The following is a 23,999-nucleotide window of genomic DNA, read 5'->3' as shown; positions in this document are numbered from 1 at the left end:
CAAAAGGTATGCAATCCGCTCAGCTTTTTGGGACAAGTTAGTACATTTTCGGGATTTGCCAGGATGTAAAGGACTGAAGAAAATGGCACGGACTTTTTTTTCTTGCCTTACATTCTGATGTATATTTATGTATATATATATATTTCTATATAAATATATAATCTTATACAACTTAAACTCTGCATTGCGATACGCGATTAAAATAAAAACGAAGTAATAATAATAATATAATTAGTGTTGCATATTTTCGGGATTATACAAAAAAATGTTGTGAAATATTTCGGAATTTTTTGCAGAGTTTTTAATTGAAAGTTCATTTACGAGTTATTTTTTTTATCCGGGTTATTTTGTAAAATGATTTACGCTTTTTCATTGAGACATCCTTCGATAAGGCTTCGATAGAGTAAAGCCTCCCTTTCGAGTCGGTGTTCATTTTTTTCTTTTTTTTAATTTTGTAAATGTCTCGTTTCTTCATGGATGCGGTTCGTTTCAATTTATCATCACTCTTCTGGATATAGCAGTGAGCTACATAAATATAAAATTTAAAAAGAAAAATTAATAAAAAAAATCATGAAAAATGTGAAAAATTCCTTAAATAAAAATTTAAAAAAAATAAATGGTAAAAATAAAAATATAAAAAAATTCAAGTGAATCAAAGTGCCTTGGCTATAAATTAAATTTATTGCAATACCGTGTCCTACCACAACTATCGGAATATAAAAAAAAATATAAATATGAAAAAATCTTAAATAAATATTTTCTTTTTTTTTTCTTTTATAAAAAAAATCCTCTTTTTGTCGGAAAAATACATAAAATACCATAAGTTTTTTTTTGTTTTTGAAAAAAAAAAAAAAAAAATTCCACTGACACTCGTACTATCCGAGGACCTTTTTCTGTCTTTTTTTTTATCACATTTTAGATTGAGTTGATAGATTTCTCTGAAGTGTTACAGTATACCTACCTACCTATGTTAAAAAAAAAGGATATTTTGTAGCACAATCGGCTCATCGGTTATTATGTGATGTTATTGGCAGTTATAGGCCATGTTTATACACTGGCTCAATGGCCTCCAAAAAGGATATGAATATTACATATTTATATAAAAAAGAAAACAAAAATACAAACAAATTAATACACAAGGGAAAGGATTAAGTGGTTGTACGTTTTTAAAAAGGATTAGCAAGTTTTATAAGCAGCTTAGTGTTTTAAATATAAATATTGTGTGATTTTTTTGTTGTTTATTTCTGTTGTGTGTCCTTAAAATAGATAATCCTGCTGTTCACAATGACTTGATAAATATTTAAAACGCATTTTAGTATTAGCAAAAAAGCAAAAAAAAAAAAATAGTAATAATAAATTTGAAACACGCAAACCCATACCTTCACAAAAAATAGGAAAAAAAAGAATATAAATTGCGGGACATAAACTAAAGCTATATACCCACACGTTTGCAATTATAACATGTTTCTAAAGTCGAGGCCGTAAAATTATTATCTTCCCGCGATAATTAGAGAAATTCACACATAAGTGGTGGAAGTCCTTTACAATGTTCTCTCTTTATATATATTTTATATCCCTATCTCTCTCTCCCATCGTTATTGCTACATTCCTAGTTATTGAAGTAAAATTAAGTGCTAAATCGTGTGAATCAAGGATATAACTATGTTACGTCATGTGTTGGTGATAATCTCATTCAGAGATCTTCAAAACTACTCCACAAAAGGTAGTTTTTGACCTTAAATTCAAATGAATACACACATTAAAGAAGATTAATTAAGAGTTTTGTGTTTGTTCAGTGCTTAAGGTGTTTTTTTTTTGTTGACTGGATTCTTCAAGTTTTGAAACTTTCTACAAACTGAATCCTTTTTATCCTTAAACACAATCGATTGTCGTTTTTATGTAAAGTTCTTGAAAATCCCTTTAAAATTTGATGTTCTTCAAAAGAAAAAAAAAAATATAATGATGGTGTCAAAAATAACACATTTTATTTTTTGCTGGTTTACACCTCTTTTTTGTTGCCTAACATAACGGCTTTTGTTTGGATATATTCTGTACGTGACAGTCTTTCAAGGTATCTCATTTCCTAAAAAAAAAAAAAAAATGGAGCCTTCACAAAAGTGCGAGACATGAGCTGAAAGTATAAATGGGTTGAAGTAGGTAGAATATAGAAGAAGAAGAGGTGATAATGAGATTGCTGCTTTGGGGGCTCAACCAAAAACACCAAGAAAAATAAAAAAAAGTTTGGCAATTGCCTTCTGATATTTACATGTGGTTTGAATATGTTTTGTTTTTGCTGGATAAAAGTGTGGTGTGAGGTTTTTAAAAGTGTTTTTTTGGTTTTTGGAAACTTATACATTCTATGAGGTGTTGGTTGGTTATGTTACATCTTTTAGAAAAGAAGGTTTTTTTTTTGGTTTGTATAAAGTTATTTAATATTTCGCATATTTTAATGATATTTATTGCTGTGGGAATTTGCTTAGAGGAGAAGAAGAAATAATTAGGTTTGGGGTTTGATATGACATATTTATGACTTGAACAAAAAGAAAAATGAAATACACATTTTGAATGTATGAAAGTTTGACTTTTTTTTCTTTGAAAATAAGATACAATTAAAATAAAATTAAATAATGGATTTTTAAATTTAAATAAAAAAGGAAAGATGATAAATCTACATTCAAAAGAGTTTATGATGAGAAATGTGGCAATTTTAGCCTTTAAAAATAACTTTCTTCGAAACGATAAGTTCTAGTTGAGTTATTTAAACACTTTCCTAGTTCTTCTCTTATCTTTATTATTTCTTCGTTGATATCTTGGATACATTTGCTTAGATTTGTAATGTTTTAATTGAAAGAAAGTTGCCCTTGCTAATAACCACCAAAATCTACGGTAAAAAGAAGAGATTTTTTTTTAAAGTGAAAACTTCTTTAGTATCGTAGTGATTTGAAACAAGATGAAATAAAAACGCGACACGAACATTCAACTTGTTATAACTTTTTTGTTTTAATAGATAGATGAATGAAGTTTGTACTGTAGATAGGTAATTAAATAAACTATAATTACATACAATTTTGATTTTGATTTAATACGCATGCTGATAACATAACCTTTTATTTGATATATCACACATAACGGTACGTGCTCTACAAGTTACTCAATCTTCAATTGTAAAAATTGAAAAATACCTCAAAACACCTGTGGAGATCTGTTGCCGATGACCAGCCACCAGTGTAGGAAGTACCGTAATCTCAGTTTTAAATTTCGACATAGTTGGCTTTAAAAAATTCTAAATTTTTTTGTAGGCATGGTAGAAATATGATTGATACGTCTTATAAAAAGTGAAATAAGCTTTCAGATGATATAAAATTTATCATAGGTTGTCATTTAAAAAAATAGATTTAATGAGAGAAAAAAGATTGATTTTTTGTACATTTTTGATGAAAAAATTGATTGGGTTCAAAAAATTCTAGCTCTTTTTGTAGATGTCGTATAGACATGGTCGATATAAATATTTTGAGCTGAAGCTATAAGCTTTTGGCTGATATAAAATTAAAATTATAGGTGGGTGGAATTAAAGGTGATAGAATAAAAAAAGGTAGACTTTTTCGATTTTTTTGCAAGAAAAATGATTTTTTAAGGTTTCACTCCACCACGTGTGAATTACACACATGATTTTTTCATTTAGTTTAAGTCTGTTTTTATTGGTTTTGAAACAATTTAAGCTGCATGAGTAAAAGTTTAGACACCTTGGTTTGCTATATACATATTTATGGGAGTTTATAAATGCTTTCAGTGACTGCAAAAATGTGAAACGTTTTGTTTTAAATTTGTTTAACAAAAACAAAAGGAAGGAATTTTTCTTTATACAATTTTGTAAACTTAAAAACAAATCATTGTTCATTGAACGTTGTTAATGAAATGTTACTAATATTTGCTCAAAGCTGATTTTAAAATTCATACCTAAGGAGTTTTAAAAGATTTTGTTAATAACTTTTTCTTTTGAATTTTTTAATTCTTACCGAAGTAAGTTATATTGTTATTTAACTTGTCCCTGTTTAAGTTGTTCAAAAAATAAATAACTTTTCCTGTTTAAATATATGTTTTTTTTTTAAGCCAAAATATTGCAGACAAATTTAATAGACCCATTAGTTCTGACATTTTAAAAATTAAATTGAGTTTTTTTTCACGGAAAATTTTTGTAAACCAAATAACCAATATTTGGTAAAATTATACTGAAATTTTGAATTAAAAATCAATTTATCAAAAATTTTAAAAAACATAAGACTAGATTAAACGTAGGTGAAAAAATAGTGAATTTTGTTCACCTAAAATATTTTCAATGAAGGTCGCTGTGGTGTATGTGCATGTGCAAATTTTTTTTTTTTTTTTTTTTTTTTTTTTTTTTGTTAAGACAAATTCGAGTATTTGTGTATGGCTTGCAATTTTTTTTCTTTTTCATACAACTTTTCGCTAATTTTACTTTTTTATCAAAAACTAGATTTTAGAAAAATTTAATTAAAAGTTCGTCTACATTTTCAAAGAATTCTGTATATTGTTAAGAAAAAATACTCAAACGTTTTGTGATAAATTTCCATCAAAAACAAAAATGTCATTTGTATCAGTTTTTAACGATTAGACTTGAAGGTCACTAGCGTGTATTTGAAATATTTGTTTTCTTTTAATTTTTTTTTTAAGAAAAATTCGAGTAGGTACCGTAAACTGAGTCTTTAAAAAAAATTCTTTTTAAAATATATTTAATTTCTGAGCGTCAAACTATTATTAATAATATATTTTGGTCTGTGTCGCAAGGTAATTCCGGTTAATGGTACTTGTATCTTCTTCTTTTCGTGGATGATAAAAATTCTCTAATTTTTCTCGAAAAAAATGTTACACATACGCCCCAGTGTCCGTAAAGCTTAAAACTCATTCAAATGATATTTCTAATTTTTTTAGGACATTTCACGAAGTATCTCAATCAAGTGTTTGCTTATTGTAAATTACCTTATTGTTTAAATTGATCTAGCTGAATTCTTAGTTGAATTCTTCAAAAACAATTCAAACTTGTAGGTAGTTTTATCAATTTTCTATTTGAGTGCAATTTCCAAAGTGTGTTTGAGTAAAGGAATTATCTTTTTAACTGCATTACATGAATATTAAGTGAATTAGGCAAATTTCCTTTTTTTTAACTATACTGTGCAAACTTTACACCAATAGCGTTGTTTTCGGTTTCGGTACATAACCACCCCTAAAAAAACACCATGTTGAGATTAGTTTATTGTACCAACGAATCATATAAAAACTTCAAAACCAATTTTATTTGTCTTTTCTGTTGGTAATTTATCTCCGCTTATCTTTATGAAAAGTAAAAATATTCAAGTCATTCATCTCTAATAGATATAAATTTTCTTCACAAAAAATAAAACTAAAAATATAAAAATCAAACTTCAAATTCATATTTCGGGATGCTTCCACTTGATAATGAACTCTTCTTTTTCTATAGGTACACAGGTACCACTCAAAACATATTTTTTTTTTCAATTTAATATTTTGTTATTTCAAACTGACAGATAAGAAGGTTACACGAATAAAAAAAAGAAGCTCTGCAAATTGCATGAAATTCAATTAAGTAAATCTCAATTTCAAGCTCGTTTCTAGTGCATAAGTGCAATGGAACAAGACTCTCTTCTTATCTTATGGGTCCTTTCGAATTTTTCTTTTTGTATACCTACACTCCTTGCGCAATCATCTCGCTTGCAGCAGGTTTAATTTAAAGACCTTTGAAAAGATTTATTTTTTCAAGTCGAATTTTTTTCGTTCGTTCGTTTGCTACTTCAAACTACTGCATTGAAGTGTTGTTACATAATAGTAGTTAAAAATCTCGGAAATATCCACCGACATTTCCATAGGAATATATGTATAGTATATGTACAGACGGGAGGTATAGGATGAGTATTTCTAGCTTTAGCCAGGTGCGACGACGACGACGACGGCAATCTGTATAAAAAGATACGAAACTATCGATTTTTTCGTCCTCATCCTTGAGCATCTTGCAGAATTTAGTTCTAGAAAATATAAGTGTCTGTTAAAAATGTGTGTGTGTGTGTGTGTGTGTTTGTGTAAGATTTTTTTTACGAGTCCTTTTAAGCCCCCTAACGTGCACATTTTGGATTATGCAAATAGTTTTTCTCTCGCACTCCACAGGAGTTGAGTTGAGTCCCCATAATAGTGTGAGAGATCCATGGTTCTCGTCTGTGCGGTGCACCCATCATAGTTTGTTAAATTGAAAGAGATACCCTCAGGAGAACGACCGACCAACAACGGCAACGTAGTCGTCGTTGTCGACAAGCATTAAAGAAAGAAAAAAAGAAACTAAAGAATAAAAAAACAAAAGCAAACAAAAAAAAAAAAAAAAAAAACAAAAGGAAGGAAATGTGCATCCTTTTAGAATCGGGAATAGGCAAGTGCGTATATAGTTTCTTTCATCAAGTTTTCTTTATACCGCGCAGCATAACCAACAACAAATACAATCTACGCTGAATAAGACGAAGACGTTTCGCCAGCTGTTGCGGTATAAGATACTTTCACGTTGTGGTCTTTTGATGAAGAACTTTGCCTTGGGCGTTAAATTTTTGGTGTGCGATGTCCTCGCTCGTCGTAAACAGGAAGAAAGCGGAATTCGAGAAAATTTTCTTTACCTTTTCCGTCTGCATCAAGTTTAGGTACACGAATTTTGAAACATTGAAGCTTTTTTGTGTTTCTTTCTCCTCATATCTCAGTTTGTTTAGTCCCTATTTACTTTTTTTTCTGCCTGGTTCTAGTTTCGGTAAAAAAAATTAGCCTCCCACTAATATGTTGTCGAAAAACTTTTGATTTCCCAAACGAAAATCTAGGACAAACTTATTTAAAATGTCATGTGTGCATTCTGTGTGTAGGTGTAGAAATAGCTTTGTATTTCTTCGTATAATTGTGTTTGGCGGTTTCTTAGTTTTTGCCTGCGGTTATAAAATATAAAACTATCTTGAGCTTGAGGTGCAAGATACATTGTGGTTTCAGAAAGTTTTCATATAAATTTATTTGTATAGAAAACTTTTTAGTCAAATTTTATTATTATAAAAAAAATATCGGCTAGCACGTGAAGCATTATCCTTTTCTTTATAAAATGATTCAGATAATTGTTGTTATTAAGAAAACTGTTTAGTGTTCAATTTAAAAATACAAATTGTCCGGGCACTTTTGAAAAATCCGAGAATAATTTTTTAGAAAAGAATAGTTTGAGTAATTTTCAATTTCTCCAAAACTTATACATTTGAGAGTAATAGCGGCCTATCTAATTTCTTAACTATTTTTTTTTTAGTAATGCACTAGCGGAAAAAGGGATAAAAAATTACAAAATTTGTTGAGGTTTTTCTAGTGAATGTATTTGCCCTAAAAATAGTCGCACTGAAATTTAAAAAAAAAGCTAGCTAGCTAGAACTTTTTAGTTCTGATAACTTACAATGAAAACATTTTAAGCAATATTTCAATTTATGACATTTTTATCAATAGAAATGCTTAGAAAAGTGAAAAAAGCATTTTTTTTGTTAAAAATATTATGATCAATTAAAAAAACAACGGTGTGATGGATTGAATCAAAACTATGTAGAGTTATTGTGGGCATATTAAACTGTAAAAGACACAATAAAATTTAATTGTTTTCTAGATATTTACAACTTGGCGCCTGATTATACCAATAGCCACAAAAGGTCCGTTATTTTTCTTTTATTGCAAAAAATTGAAAAATATTTTTTTCAAAATCCCAAACTTTTTGTGGAAAATGTATTCAAACTGTCAAAACACTTCCTAAGACAAAAAGTTCCATTTCCGTTAAAAATTCAATATCTCAGTGTCCAAATTTTCGTATCGAACTTAAAAAAAAAAAGAAAATTTAAGCTGAATAATCTAGAAAGAAACCTAATTAAAACAATCGGGTTTTCCTTATTGTTTTAAAATCTGGGGATCTGAAAAACGTCTTCTTTGTAAGTTTTCAAAACTTGAAAGTTTAAGCTTTAAAACCCCATTTTAAAGATGTATACCATTTTTAAGAGAAATACAGTCACTTGAAAAACTTCAAAAAAAATTGGAGTTATTTGTATCCACTAATTTTGTCCACTATTTTATTAACTGCAATAAAAATTTGTTATTTTCGTCAGCGTTGCATGAATGAAATATCCTTGAGCAAAAACTTTTCAACGAAAACTCATCATCGTGCAAGGGATAACTTTTCCTGTGGTGTATTTAACATTATTTCTGGTACATTTAACTAGTTTCTGGTAAATTTAACTGTACCATGATTAAATATACCAGATGTAAGGTTATTTTTTTTTTTTTAATTGTCTATTTAAGAATACTATTTTGAACATTTAAAAATTCTTCTCTGTTAATATCATAACAGATGACAGCAAGAGAACTGTTTCCCAAATTCCGTTGAAATTACATTTTTACTTTCGATTACGATATATTCATGCATAAATACAACTACCTGCCGTGTATATTTAATGTGAAGATTTTAAAATATAAGAAACAACATATTTCCAATTTGAAAAATGTATACAAGAATTTATTATTTTCCTTCAGACAAATGCTCTCAGTTTTCTTGTCCGAAACCACTTTCTTAGTTCTTTACTCAATATTGGGTACCATCAAATTGCTCGACCAACTAACCTCTTGCACAGAATCAATGCAATGCTAAAAAAAAATATATCATAACCAACAAAATAAATCCCTTAAATAAAAAATTAAATTCCCCAAGTGTCCATTGAAAAAAAAAAAAATGTCTTATTCCAATAGTTCAACAATACCAAGTTCTATAACATCATAATTTGAACACGAAAATATCAAACTATTTTATCGTTGTGTGTGATTTTTATCATCTTTTCCCTGTTAACCCAAACAGATTTGTTCTTCTGCTGCCGCTGGACTCACTTTTCTAACCAACTTGACCCAATCTATTCTTTCTATTCTTCAAAAAAAACCAAACAAAAAAAAAATATAAAAAAAAATCTAACCCTTTTTTTCTCATCTTGAGTTCATCTTCATAACAACATAAAAGAACTTAGTCCTGTTGTGTGTGATAAAAATCTTTCCCTTTATTATATCTTTTCCAAAAAAATGAAAAAAAAAAAAATTCATCTGATATCCGCAAAGACTATATATCGGTAATAGCATTCCGAATGATGAAACCAAATATAAAAAGGATTCGTTTACGGTATTCCCTCTTGCTTCTGAAACTTTTTATCAATCCCCAAGTGTGTTTTTTTTTTTTTCATTCTTATTTGTTCCAGTTGTTTGCTGAGAGAAAAAGAAATGGGAGTATATTTTCTTACTTAATGCAGCGTAAGGAACTAAATGTACTGACACCATCCAGGACGATGAAAAGCAAAAGACTCTGCTAGCTGCTTTGCCATATAACACCGCCTTGCCCCCCGCAATGAACGCAATGAATGTAAACGAAGCAACGCAAAAGCGAAATCTCCCAAAACAGGACCATTTTCTATTTGCACAATTGAAAAATCCAATTGATTGACAAATATCAGCAAGAAAAAAAAAATAGTGCTACACTACTTTTCGTCCTTGTTTTTTTTTCTTTGTTTATTTTTTTATTTTTCGTCGCTATTTTCTTTGATCCTTGCCGAGACTTAGAAAAACGAACTGACAAATGTTCAAATGTGGTTTTATATTCTTCTTCTACACTTCTACGAAGGAGTCTAAAATGTCCTTTGGCTGTATATTCTATAGTCTCTATACATATTAAACAGGTCCTTACATCGATTTTCTTAACACTTTTTATATACCAATTCAGTATGTGAAAAGTATAGTACTTACCTACTACCGAACTTCAACTCAAATATACATAGATATAGACAAAGTGAGATGTCAATAGCAAGGACATGCGGTGAGAAAAAGCAATTTCTACTTTAAAGAATTATTTCTCATTGTTGATTTTATTTTTTGTGTGTTTGTGTATACGAACGAGCGAGTATATGTATGTTTGTGTGTTAGAATTTCTTCGATTGTCGTCCTTTCGCACTAAAAATGGGAGGATTTCCTTCAGTTTTCTACAGTTGTTTTTTTTTTGTGTGTGCCTTATTTCCTTTCTTTGTCGTTGAGAATTGATATTTGTAAGGTTTTTGATGGTTAGTTAGAAAGTAAAGTGCCCAAATATTTTTCTATTCATTGCTACTGTATGATGTCCTTTCTCTCTTTTCTATGCTTTGCATTTGTTTGTATATAAATTGTGATGGGATTGAAATTGAAAAAAGGTCGAAAAAGTGATTTGGACGAAATTGAGTGAACCCTTTTGGAATAAAGCTGATGGTTTCATTCTATTTTTTTTTTTTGTGTAGGTATACCCTTTACCTGTGTGTGTGTGTTCAAACCTTTTAAAGATTTTTATCACTTTTGATTTCCAATGAATACTTTTGTTGTTGTTGTTGTTGTTGGATTTCAATTCTATTCATTGTAAAAGGCTTAAATGTATAGAGAGAAAGAGAGTGAAAGAGAATTTTGACTTAAATTTTAAGTGCTCTCTTGGGTTGTATGGGTTAAAACGGTTTTTTGGCAGAACTTTGGTTTTTATTGATTTACATGAAAAAGGACGATTTTAGTTAATAAAATAAAATATTTTATTAGAATCGATCAGAAAGCGAGAGAGAGAGAAACGGAAAAAGGAGGCTTTTTCGATTTGAGTTTATGTTCGACATTTGGTTTAGGCTTTATGACATCTTAGAGATGAGTTTGAGCCAAATAGAAAATAGCAAATTTCAAGTTATATGTTTTTTTGAGAGAATTCGACTGATTAGCATATTTTATGATTTTGGGTGTGGTTTTTCTTCCTTATTTTTTTCGATATAAAATAACATATCTTCCTTAAATTACATAAAATTCATATATAGAACAAATAGATATAAAGTTTTTTTTTTTAGAGAGATTTATAGAAATGATCTCAATAACAATACAAGTTTATGGGTATTAAATTTAAATTTTCATGTCAAGTCCTTATGCTAATGTTAAGATAAACAGATAACATTCAAATATAAATGATTAGTTTTTTATGAGATTTATGATCATGTGTTATTTCTTTTTATAGTAACTTCATGCAATGATACTTTTTAAATTATATTGAAATTCGCGTCAATATTACACAATTCGATTTGCTCCAAATAAGCACTATGGTTTTTAATAATAAAAGTATTGAAGATCTACTAAATTTCCTAAATGAAGTGGCCTTAAGGAGATGGGCAAATGTTGTTTACAGAGTCCTTTTTTAATAAGAGACTTGTCCATCAACTTTGGAGCAGAACGAAAAAGCCTCATGATATAATGCCAATAAGGTACATTCGTAAGTATCCCTTCAAACAAAAGACTTGATCACTGCGTCCTTAAGTGTTAGAACTAGGATTTAAGCTTTGCGTTAGTGTATGTGAGTCAGAATATAGGTCGTGCATCATAGAGCTGGGCAAATCGTTCATTTCAAAAGATCGAATCGTTCAAAGATTGATTTCACCAAAGATTCGGTCTTTTCTATCAATCGTTCTTTCGTTCATTTAATCGAAACCATTTCTTTTTCACTCATTTCGTTCTGACAAATGAGAGAAGAAACAAGAAATCGTGTATAACCTGAAATATTAACATTTCAATGCAACCATATAAAACAATTTTTCGTTTATATTTTCTATGAGAGTTTTTTAAAAATCTAATTATCTCCGCTTTTTTTTTTTGAAAATATATTTTTGGAAAATTTTAATGGTAAATTTGATTATTAGTAAGGCATTATGTCTCCGCCAAGTTCAAAACGTCATCAAAAATAAAAAGAAGTCAAGGTCAGATATTCGATAGAAATTCCCAATCGAATCCGATTCAATTCAAACTCTGAACCTGCTTATATAAACTTGTATCAGTTGTATGCATGGAATCGAAATGATGATTGAGAATGAATGGAATGAACGAAATCCGAGTTCTGAGAGATTTTTTAAATGATTTTGATTGTGAACGATTTGGATGAACAAAATGTTCTTTTCCACTTCGTGGTTTTTGATTGTGAACGATTTGGATGAACGAAACGTTCTTTTCCACTTCGTAGTTTTTGATTGTAAACGATTTGGATGAACGAAACGTACTTTTCTACTTCGTACTTTCTTATTTTATGAACGAGATTGATATAAGGATTGATTGATTTGGTTTATAGTGATTGCAATCACTCAGAATTTTCTGTGAACGGGTCAAAAAGACCGAATCAATCACGATTGACACAGCTCTAGTGCATCATAAACGTGACATATCATCACGCGAGCGACTGTTGCAATAGGCAAAGGCAAACATTCAGCATTAGGGGTGTGCTGAAGAGCAGTGATAGCAGTGAGCAACCTGAAAAAAGCAGCTATTAATAGCTGCTATTCAATCACTCTTAAATTAGCAATTAAAGCCCCAAATTTTGAGTTTCTTCCTGATTTGAAGTATGAATAAAAAATATATAAAAAGGAAGCCACCATTTTCGGTTTTTTTAATAAGAAATAACTAATTGAATTCCTGCACTGAAACTATGGGAATTCAAACAGAACTTCTCTGTCTTGTCATCATCATGTTAAACTTTTCTTTTGATGTCATTCCTTTTTTCATCTTTAATTAAACAAATCATTACCTAGATGAAAAAAGAACAGAATGCTCACAAAAAAAGCAGTGAAGTTTTAAAGACCCGAGAAAAATTGTATGAAAAAGAGCAATGCATTTACAATAACAGAGACCAGTTTTGCTTACAAAAGGGGTGAAATCCAATTAGGTTGGTTTGGATTTTTGTGAAGCTGTGGGCTGAGCAGTTATTAGCTTTATTGGAGAGCAATCGCACCTGTTCACTGCTCAGTGGAAGAGCAGAGGGATTGAGAGCAGCTATCGCAATAGTAGCTTCAGCTCTATTCAGCATCTGGCGGATGCCAATGTTAATTGGGCTTTTCGAAGCAGTTGTTCTAGACAATGCCAATTTTTCCTTTGAAATAGAGTTGCCACATAAAAGTATCTATTTTTAAGATGATAACCTCTATTTTTTTAATTTTCACTATCAACTTATCTTTCTTTTGACACCAGTTTTGACCTCTAACCCTATAAGTTAAGTAAGTCGACGACGGTCGCCGCTTGAACTATACGTTTGAAATCTGTTTTTATCAAAAAGGCAGTAAATCTAGTAAGTTTCTAGGGTCAATTTGTTTTTTAAACCGCATTTCAGTTATTAGTTTGCGGCCCTGCGTTATATTAAATTGTGGCTTTAGTGCACATTTTTGTTACGATTTTTTTATATTTTACAGACAGTTTCGAAGTTTTCAAACCAAAATAAAAAAAAAACACAATTATGAGCAGCTTTTCATTTATTATTAAATAATGTTTCAAATATATTATATAAAAACATTAAAGTTTTTTATTTCAAACTTAAATCAGATATCGCTTTCCTTTCAAGATAACAACAATTAACAAACAAAATTATGAAAAATATTTTTAGTAGGTACGCTCTTTATCAAAAATCAGTTAAGCTTCATATTTTATTGCTTCCATATGAATTTGCCCCAAAGGATCTCCTGAGTTCTATAAAAACTTGTTGTTATTTCTCTTAATATTATTTCTGTCCAAATTCATTTCAACTTGATGTCCATCTGTCTCACAAAAACTATCTTCCAACTAGACTCACTTCTATTCAAATGGAAAAATTCAAATTGTATCCTTTTGAGGAATTTTCAATTTAAAATATTGTATTTCACTAAAATAACTTTCCAGTAACATTTTCAATTCTAAGAGGGAGTAAGTCCTGCAACTGGATATCTCCTGCAAAATTCTCCACTATACACTGACGAAGTGAAATAAACTTTTGATTTTTTTGTTCTGCCAAGTAAAAGTATTTTCTACATGAAAATATTCTCCTCAGAAGCAAAATCACAGAATGCTTATTTTCTAATTGTATATTTATGTTGATAAGTGCATTCGTGAAGTTATTGCCTGGCAAAATGAATGAGGAAACAGTAGTCTCTCTGTCTCACAACGACGACAAAATTGTTTTACGTTGATGTTGTGAAGGTTTTTCGAGTTCATCATCATCATAGTCATAGAGAGAAAGAGAGAGAGAGAGAAAAAAACTTGGTTTTTCAGAAAACTGTGAATGTATTTTCATAAAACATTCGCCAGGAATTAAATTTAAAAAGTGAAGAAAATAAAAAAATAGATAAATAAAAATAACCACAGTTACAGTTCCTATATACAAAGCAGAAGAAAGTATGAAAAAGTGCTTCCGGAAAAATATAGTAGTAGCAAAAGTTTCGCCTTTCAAATAATGATAAACCTCTCTCTACGTCTGTGCCTTTTTTTTTGTACCTACTTCTTCTTTTTATAGACATCATCAGAAAAGACGAAGAACATTAAAATAATTAGAGAAAAAGAATGAATACAAAAAAACAGAAGACGAACGAAGAAAAATAAGGACAATTTTCTTTACAAATGAAGACACTATGTGTACTCTATGATATGCAGCACATTCATATAGCACATTCTCGTTCTCTCATTATCATCGTCGTCGTCATCGATAACATAAAATGCAATCAAGTTAATTGCAATCGATCTGCTGTGCACTGAGCTATTTGTCTTCTAATTTTTTTTTTTTTTTTTTTTTGTATGTCTCCGCCTTATCAAGTTCTTATGTATCCCCATTTGAAAATTATAATTGTTCGTGTCGTTTGCAGAAGGTCTGAAGGAATTGTTTTAACAAGAACAAAAAAAAGAAGGACATTTTTTCTGCTTTGTTTTATTTGAGTTAAGTTAAAAGGATTTCTATCCACATGGAAGGACGAAAGTTAGAGAGAGAGAGAGAGAAAAAATGTCTCTCTTCATTTGACTTGTCATTTAACATTTTAATTGATTTTTTTTTCCTTAAGTTATTTGATATCCATCTTAGAAGCCCAAGCCATCGATTGCGAATTGGTACAAAGAATAAGTCAGAAGTGGAATGGAAGTTATTATATCGAGAAACTGTCAACAGATTTAGGTTGCGTGTCAAGTAAACTATTGGGAATAGCATTTGATAAATGTTTAAAGAAGTAGGAAGTTTGTTAAGAGGAATTTTAAACTGAATAAAATTCTGAAATATAAAAATACTTAGCAGCGTATTGCTTACAGATGTCAGTCTTGATTTTAAGGCTGTTTAATTGTTACGTTATATAGAATAAATAGCAGTCTACTGTCATATAACAACAACACACTAATTATTGACAATCATTTGAGCGAAAATAGTAGCAAAGTATGTACCTAGTTAAAAAAAATTAAAGAATTGAATGAAAGCTTAGTTTCGCATATCATTTTTGGAAGATAATTTAGTATAAATGTTTTACATGCTGAAGAGACTACTGCAGAATAGAAAATTTGATTGATGTTGATAACAAAGTTAATAAAATGAATTTTCGCCAAGTCAATGATTTTCTAAATTTTGTATGGCCTTGAAAAATTTTGTCTACCCTAACAGCTAGTAAATTATGATAAAATCCTCAAATTTACCGCAAATAAAACGTCCCAATAATCAATAGGAGTCGCAAATCTTCTCCGAATTTGCTGAAAAATTAACGTCAATTTTCTGTAAAATAAATCACAACAAAAACATTACTGTTAAAAAAAAAGAGCCAAGTTCTCCTATGTTGTAATTATGCTTTCACAAAAAGTACTGAAATGTAAATGTGTACCAATTTTGTGAGGAGCTTGGCTAAAACAAATGAAGCGAGTTTGAAATTTCTAGCATCTTTGGTATGGAAGTTAGAGGGGGGTCGAAAATGGCCTCAGTTATTTCCTGTAATTAAGGGTGAAGTGCCAAAGTTGTTAGAGAACTTGGCTGGGCACTAAAGTGCCCCTTGATTTACTTACAATCTTTCAGTATTTTTTTTTCTCAACTTTTTATGAATATAAACATCAGATTGTCTAAAAAATAAAAGCCAATTTTCCACAAAAAATGCTGATTATTCTGAAAATTTGCACCTTTCAATCGTGAACAAACTGTTTATTATGAATTTGATTATGATCTGCTGAAAATTTGGCTTAAAACTTAAAGTTTACTTCAAACTTTGCTGAAACTTTTCCCGAAATTGCCAAAAATAGGTACCAAGCTAATTCCCGTCTCAAAAACTCTCCTTCTAGTTATAAATTTTCTAGAAATTCAAAAAAAAAACTCTCCTTCTAGTTGAAAACTAAACAAAACTTGTGAATTCGGGTGAATATTTTCCAAGCTTTCAATTTTTTCTCTAAACCAGTATCTTCCTTAAATTTTGTCGTAAATTTCCTGCAAATTAACCGTAAAATTTGATGTTCATTTTATATTCCCTTATAACTTTTTGTAACAATGTCACAAAAGAGGTATCGTAAGAAGTATCTTGGCTGGCATGTGGCTATAGGCTTTCTCTTAAACAAATTTATGACCTTTGCCTTTAAATACTCCTATATTTGAGTTTATAACCAGCGGACAAGTAAGACCCTTCTAACAATACCTCTTTTGTCAAAGTAAGATAGTTAGTTTAGAAGATATGTATGAAAGAACATACATATATGCTAACAAAAATAAAAACAAAATTATTTATCTTTATATTTTTGGTTATTTAATATGATTTGGTCTACTTTCTCCCAACTCCTTAGGGTAAAGTTGGGAGTTCTGAAGCGATAAAGTACTTTAACAATCTCAATGAGAATACCATCGCAACAGTTCAAATCTCCATAAGTTATCCATTTGAAATTTTTTGTGTTTATTCTTTAACCAACTTCATTTATATCAGTTAAAATACTTAAACCCAATACATGTTTAAAAAAAAGTACTGATTAAATCTCCTTGCCTTTGATTCTTTTCACAAACAAAATCTCGTTTTACTAAAAAAAAAAAGAAAGAAAAAACACTTAAGGTCCAATGTGTATTCCCTGAGGCACCTGCTCTTAATTAAATACCATCTCATTTGTATGATTAACTGTAATACAACCTTTTCCATTGATCAAATATTAGTAAAATGGAATTCACACTTATTTGTAATTACTTTCAACACAATCAATTTCCACAAATACAGAATATCTGTTCAATCTCTTTTATTTTTTTTTACTTTTCGCCTGAAAAGATGTTACTCAAAAAGATTAAATAAAAAAACCTTCAACCGTGTGTTTGCGCTATCAAATGAAAAAAAAAAAAAAACTGTCATACACATTGTGTAAAAGAAGAAAAACAAAACTTTGAACAAAGTATAAGAGAAGGGCAAAAACTAAATCCATCTTCCTGCTTAATTGCATTTTTCTTTTTAAATTTCCCTTTCCTCTCTCTTTCGATTTTTCTTTTTCTTCTCTTTTTTTTTTGTTTGTTTTCATTCCCATTCGAGGAGATTTTCCACCCATTAAACACAACCGTGTGACACTTTATTGAAATTAAAATCCTTCAACTCTGTATCTGATCTTTTTCTCTCTTGCACACTTACTACTCAAGTATCCATCTAATCCCTGCACTTAACACGACAAAACAATAGGACAACACAAGAGCACTATGTGTCTCCATGCTGGCGCTTTCATATCGCGTGCTCTCAGCGGCGCTCACCCCTCTTCTGCATCCAGTAACTGCAGCAGATTGTATCCGTATCCGAATTTAGTTACACACGGTTACTTTGTTGGGTAAATACGAAACTCCCCTTTATATCTGGACAGTTTTTATGCCGCGCGCATTGACGTATCACAAGGATCTGTGTCCTTTATGTTGACAAAAAAAAAAAAAAATACCTATAATGGACTCTTGACGAAAAAAAACCAAAAAACTTTCATCATACATAAACACAAAAGCACAGAAAGAAAGAAAGGTGCTGATGATGGTGTTCGACTTTGCCACTTGAGTTGAGTCCAACATTTTTCTCGACACATTTGCCCTCGTCTCTATAAATACAATGCCTGGACTTCCATAGAAACGGATGTTTCGAAATCAAATAAAATCATCAAGTGCATCAGTTGGAGAAATTCTCTGAAGTGCAATCTTCAACTCGAGTCCTGGAATCACATTCGTGTTACAATGCGTTTTCGTTCGAAAAAAAAAAAATGAAACCATTGTTTATGGAGTTCATTCTAGCAGTAAAGAGTGGGTGGTTGAAGTCCTTTTTTTACCAACACCGAAAGCTTTCAATAAATGTTGGATACACCTCCGCACAGTATACAGGATAAAGGACACAATCCTTTTGGCCCCGATTAATATATATTTTTTTGTTTGTTTCTTTTGGATAAAAAAAAAATATTCAATTATTTCTGCACTTTTTTTTTTTGTTTCGAAAAAATGAGATGAATTGCAATCCAAGAAGACAAAAATGATTGATTTTGAGTTGTGTATCGATGGAGAGCAGCGATGTCCTGACCAAATGCAAAACCAATATATACGAATGTTGATTACTGTCTTTGATATTTTTTTTGCTTTTTTATATTTTCACAGATTTCATGGAAAACTGTCATACTGAAAGATTTTTCATATTTTCAAGTGTCTACTCATATTTTGTCGGTTTTTTTTTTTTTGTTCACGAGGAATTCAGTTTCAATTGCTGAATGATGGGAATCAATTTCCATGTTTTTTCACACAGTTTTTTTTTTTCATTTTGATCTATCACAACGAAAGGTAAAAAAAAATAATAACAAAAAAAGTTATTGAATGGATACGTACCTTAAGGAAAAACTGTGGTTTAAGTGAGAGAGAATAAAAAACATAAAAAAAAAATCAATCAGTTTTTTTTTTATTTAAAAGTGTTTCGGAAAATGTCGAAAATGTCATAGAACTGTACCATGATTAGTTTAGTTGAGAAAGGTATGAATGAAATGCAAATCAAATTCAATTTTATATTTTTGTGCTCTTCCAATAAGTTGCAAATAGTTTTTCAATGATATTTAACATTTTATCAAATTTTATTAAATTTTTGTATGCGAATTAAAAAAAAAATCAAACTAGAAAAAATTCTGCAAAACTTAAAAGGAGGACAAATTGAAAAAAAAATTTGGGTCGTCATTTTTGCTTTCAAATCGCTTTGTAAAGTAAATTTTCACTCTCCAAAGCCCCAAAAAAGTATAACTTAAAAAAAAAAAAGAAAACATCACATTTATCACATTTTTTTGACCCAATATGAAAGATTAATGTAAAAATTCTTCTAGAAAGGTCATACTTTGGCTTCTATACTCCTACTCATGACCTTAGAAGAGGTATACATTTTAATTTATCTTCAATTAAAAGTCAATATGATGGTTTTGTGATGAGAGTCCACTTTTTTTCTAGTACCTATTGGTTCGAAAAATGTGCGTTTTCACCGACTTCCAAACTTTTTATGTTTGTTACTTCATAACTTTGGACTGATTGAACCAATTTTGATAATTCTTTTTGTATTGGAAAGCTGGTGTCTGCAGAATGGTCCCACAGTTCTTGCTATAGAAACTGTGAGAAAAACCGTTAAACCCAGTTTTGATCCATGGAAGTCGATTTTTTTTTGATAAAAATCATTATTTTGATGTAACTTCGTTTTTGTTTTTTAATTTAATTTTTTCTAGATGTTACACAAGAAGTTTTCTACCTACTTCGCCATATTTTTCTAAAAAAAAAAATGCAATTTTGAGGTCAAATCTCCGTTCTCTATAATCAAGAACAATCCGGAGAGCTCAAAACGACTTTTGTTGGTTGTCAATATTTGTAATATAAAAGAATATATCAGAACTCCTGATATAAGTTTAACAGTCAAGCACTACACTGATTTTATACAAAAACTCTTAGATCTTCTTTTCATTAAAATTGAAATAGCTGTAAGTAAATGGTCAAGCAGACAACATTTTGAAATTAAAAAAAAAAAATCAAAAGTTTCTGAATTAATCTTGCTGATAAAAGATAACACAAAATATCACTTGTTTCACAATAATATAATATTTGGTGGCTTATTAATTTGTTGTTTTTGTTTTTTTTTTTTTTTTTTTTTAATGGCGTCAAATTAATTTATTTAACTCGGTACTAGGTACTTTCAAGTTCTGAAATCAAATTAAGAACAGCGTGAAATAAATGAAAACAAATATAAACAATATTTTCCTATTTATTATTTTCATTAATTTACCTTTTTCATTTTTTTTTGTGTCTTTTTCTTAACCATAATATAATTAAGGCAATAAGAGGATTTTTAAAATAGCTTTGATAAATTATGTAATACCTACACCCTTTTGTAATTTAAAAATAATACTAAAAAAATCTTTATTTAATAAAATTTACAGAAACCACAGCAATTAGTGAAATATAATCAAGAAAATTAAGTAAAATTATAATTCAAATTAAATCGATCTGATCTGTAGAAAAATTCCATTGAAAATTGAAAAAAAAAAAAAATTAAAATTAAATAAAAACACATAAGTGTTGTGTCAATTCTAGTAATCAAAGTGTATTTCCCAGAATAAAAAAAAAAGTATCAAACAAGTGAATTAAAAAAAAAAAATTTAAATGTATATCTATTAGGGTATCTATGAAAATAATAATAATAAATAAAAGAAAAAAACAAATATCTCATCAAAAGTATAGGTACTTGGCTGCTGAATTTATATACAAAAAAAAAATATTAAATCAACAAAACAACAAAATTCCATTAAATTAAAACCCAAAACCATATAACAATATAAATAATAATTTAAAAAAAAAAATGTTTCATACCAGGTAATCCCCCATAATTAACTCAATTCCCCTTTTCTCTTTATTTTTCGCTCATCCCAACCACAACCACACTCTACAAAAAAAATAAAAACACCACAAAACCATCGATCCAACAAAAAAAAAAAAAAAATTATTAATCACACATCGGAAAAAATTTTTTTCGATGAACCTCGATGTGAACCGAACAAAACGCTTTCGCACGCTTTAAACATATAATTTCGCTCTTCATTAAAATTATATCGACAATATTGGAATTATATTGAATATACAACAAATCTGCAATTAATTTCATCCCCTTTTTATACTGGATGAATTAAATACAAAAAAAAAATATCGATGTAAAAATCACAACACACTGGTTGTTGTATTTAAATTTAATTTGATATCTTCCTGATGCACAACGTTTATTACTTTTATATATACATCACATATCTGTTCATCTAACTATAATGATGATGATGACATCGCATTTATTTACACACCTCGTTATAACTGATGATTTTCGGCTCAAAAAAATGCCCTTAACAAATGATTGAATTTTCCAAAAAAAAAAAAAAAAGAAATTAGAAGAAATACAAATCTTAGCGAAAATTAAATGATAGAAAATGAATATTAAAAATGAAAATAAAACAAAAATGTATGAATAAAAAAGAAAGCTAAAGATAGCAGAAAGAAGATTAAGAAAAATTCGAGAAGAATTTTTAAAAATTAAAGCGTTTAATTGAAAGTTAGCGAAATACTGAGCGAAAATTATTGATTTTGTTCATAATATACATAAACTTATCATTTATTTTATTTAAGTAAATGATGGGGCTGCATATGGTAGTACTGCCATCAGCTGCCAGTATTGTTGCAGTCATCACATTTTTACTGGTAATCATTGGAAGACCTGATGTTATCGATGCAGTCCGTGAGTACAATTTTTCTATATAAAATATATATATTTTTTTTAATATAATATTTCAAGATAAAAGTGAAAAACAACAAAAAATTAAAAAAAAAAAGTGATGTTTGCTTGCTTGTTCATTTGGAAATTGTATTTAAATTTTGAATTTTTTATTGATAGCTAAAAATCTTCCTTGTTACTGACTTATTTTCAAGAAAAAAGAATAAATGGGGAAGAAGTAAAAAGGCAAAGATGAAAAAAAAAAAACAAAAAAGATAATGATAAGGGAATCCTCACCTAGATTTGTTTCTTCTTCGTTCTTGCCAATATTGAGTTTTTTTTTTTTATTTTATATCTTTTCAAGTCTCCCCTCTTGCCTGTTGACTTTATTGTTACTTTTCTTATAAACTTTAGTACGAGGGTTAATATCAGTGATAGAAATTCTTCTCAAAACAAGATGGCATGATGAAAAAAGAAAAAAAAATCCAACCAACTTGTGGTAAGGATGTATAGAAATTTAAGAAAAACAAAAACAGGAATAACCAGTGGAGCATAAAATTAAAATTCTTAATTAAACTATAAGTTTCTTCTTATTGTTTTTTGTTGTTTTTTGTTTTCGTTTTTCATTTCTATTTTATTTGTTTGGTTTGCAAATTGGTTTCGGGGGAAGATTTCATTTTAGAGAAAATTGTATGCAAGATCTGGTGGATTAGCCTTTTTTTGTTGATTTGCGGTATTTCAAGTTTTTTTTTGAAGCAAATGGAGTTTATTGTTGATTTATACGAAGTTTTAACTTAACTTATTACAAATTGTATCTAGAAGAAATGAAATTAGAAAAAATCTCATTTTTTTTTTAAATGGCGCCCAACGTGGAATATATTTATAGAGTTGTTGGTCTATGCTGTTGTTATTAACCGCCATGTTTTCGATCTGTTTTATTAAATTTAGCTGAAAGCTACTGAAACAGTAAAAACTCGATTACATTCTAGAACAACATTTTAGGGAAGCTGTGTAAGATAGCATTTCTTTAGTTATTGGTATCATTTTAATTTTTATATAGCCAAAAGTTGGGATTTATTGTTGATTTATGTAGAGTAGGTATCCAAAATAAAATTGCATAGAAGAAGAGGTAAATAAATGAAAATCTCGATAAGTGGCGCCCAACACGGATTTTTTTTTATCATTAAGTCATATTCTTGATGTTATTTGTTTCAGACTGCCTTATTTAGTTTTATCCAATTTTGGAAGAGAAACATTATATACAATTTCGGAAATACCAGTTGTTGTTTGGTTTGTATGTGGCATTTGAAGTTTAGCCTTATGGTTTCATTCAAAAATTTCGCAGTGTTTTTTTCATTAAACTGTTTTTTGTCAATTTGCCACATTTAATACTACATATATATTGTAATTGGCTCCCAACGCAGGATCAAGTTGTTTCATTTTTTGCTTTGATTTCTTTCATAGAGATATTTTTAAACAAAAGTTATTATTTTGTTTGGGATAAAATCATATTAAAACAATAAAAAAAATAATTAAAAACAAGTTCATAAGTGGCGCCCAACGTGTAACAGTTAATGACCCCAGAGGATCGAAGTCCTTGTAACTTCCCTTACCTTGGTCATTCTAGGTTTACCGCCAGAGCCAAAATAAGAATTGATAAATAAAAAGTTAAAAATTCATCAAACCTAATCTCAAATGGCGCCCAATGTGGGCTCGTGTTATTATTCTTCCTATTTTTAGAATTTCGGATTTATTTTAAGCCAATTGTTGAGGAAATCGTACAAACTCTTATTCGTGGTAATTCAGGCACCTTGAAAAAAATATTCTTAGGCTTTTATGCGTGGTAGCCGTCAAAGTTACTATCTTTCCATCTTATTCAAATAAAACCTTTTAATGAAAATTTTCTACTTTCATCATCATCATTAGAAGTCCTCTTAATGTAAAAATCATTATAAATTAAGAGAACAGATTGTCCTCTCATTTAGTATTTCCTTATGAATATTGTATGACTTAATTAACAATATACCCAAAGAAACCATCAAAAATCAAATATGGTTGGTAATGTTCCTATATTGTGTTCAATTTTGTATAAACATTTTTTTTATTTTTTTTTAATTTTTCCTAAAACCTTTATAACCATTAAAAATCATTGAACCCCACTTCCCTCCATATAAATATAATATCTCTCTGATATTCATGGTTCACCTTGTCCAAATGAGATTTAATGTAAAATCTCATAAAGTTACATACAAAAAATTGTACAAAAAAAAAAAACATTTATAAAAAAAATCCAAATTACAAAACAACCAACTTTCGACTGGTAGAAAAATATTCCTCATGATTATTGTTTGTAATATCTATTTACCCGTAAGCATCATTTTCTTATACCTTTTA

The 23,999-nt window shown here is 29.2% G+C and overlaps 1 protein-coding gene across 11 annotated transcripts in view; it reads left to right on the top strand.

Moving 5' to 3' along the window:
* Window positions 1-23,999, top strand: part of LOC129916500 (tyrosine-protein phosphatase Lar) — a 664,315-nt gene that overhangs the window by 322,335 nt on the left and 317,981 nt on the right. For 6 of the 11 annotated variants that reach the window (XM_055996499.1, XM_055996497.1, XM_055996500.1 and 3 more), the window contains exon 4: window positions 21,280-21,629. In XM_055996499.1, coding sequence (XP_055852474.1) covers window positions 21,524-21,629 — 106 coding nt within the window. In that variant the 5' untranslated portion in view covers window positions 21,280-21,523. The remainder of the gene's footprint in view (window positions 1-21,279; window positions 21,630-23,999) is intronic. The other 5 variants (XM_055996492.1, XM_055996493.1, XM_055996491.1 and 2 more) reach the window with 2 other exon arrangements.

The sequence above is a fragment of the Episyrphus balteatus genome, chromosome 3 (genome assembly GCF_945859705.1).
Source record: "Episyrphus balteatus chromosome 3, idEpiBalt1.1, whole genome shotgun sequence".
NCBI lineage: Eukaryota > Metazoa > Arthropoda > Insecta > Diptera > Syrphidae > Episyrphus > Episyrphus balteatus.
This window is presented reverse-complemented; position numbering and strand designations above follow the sequence as displayed.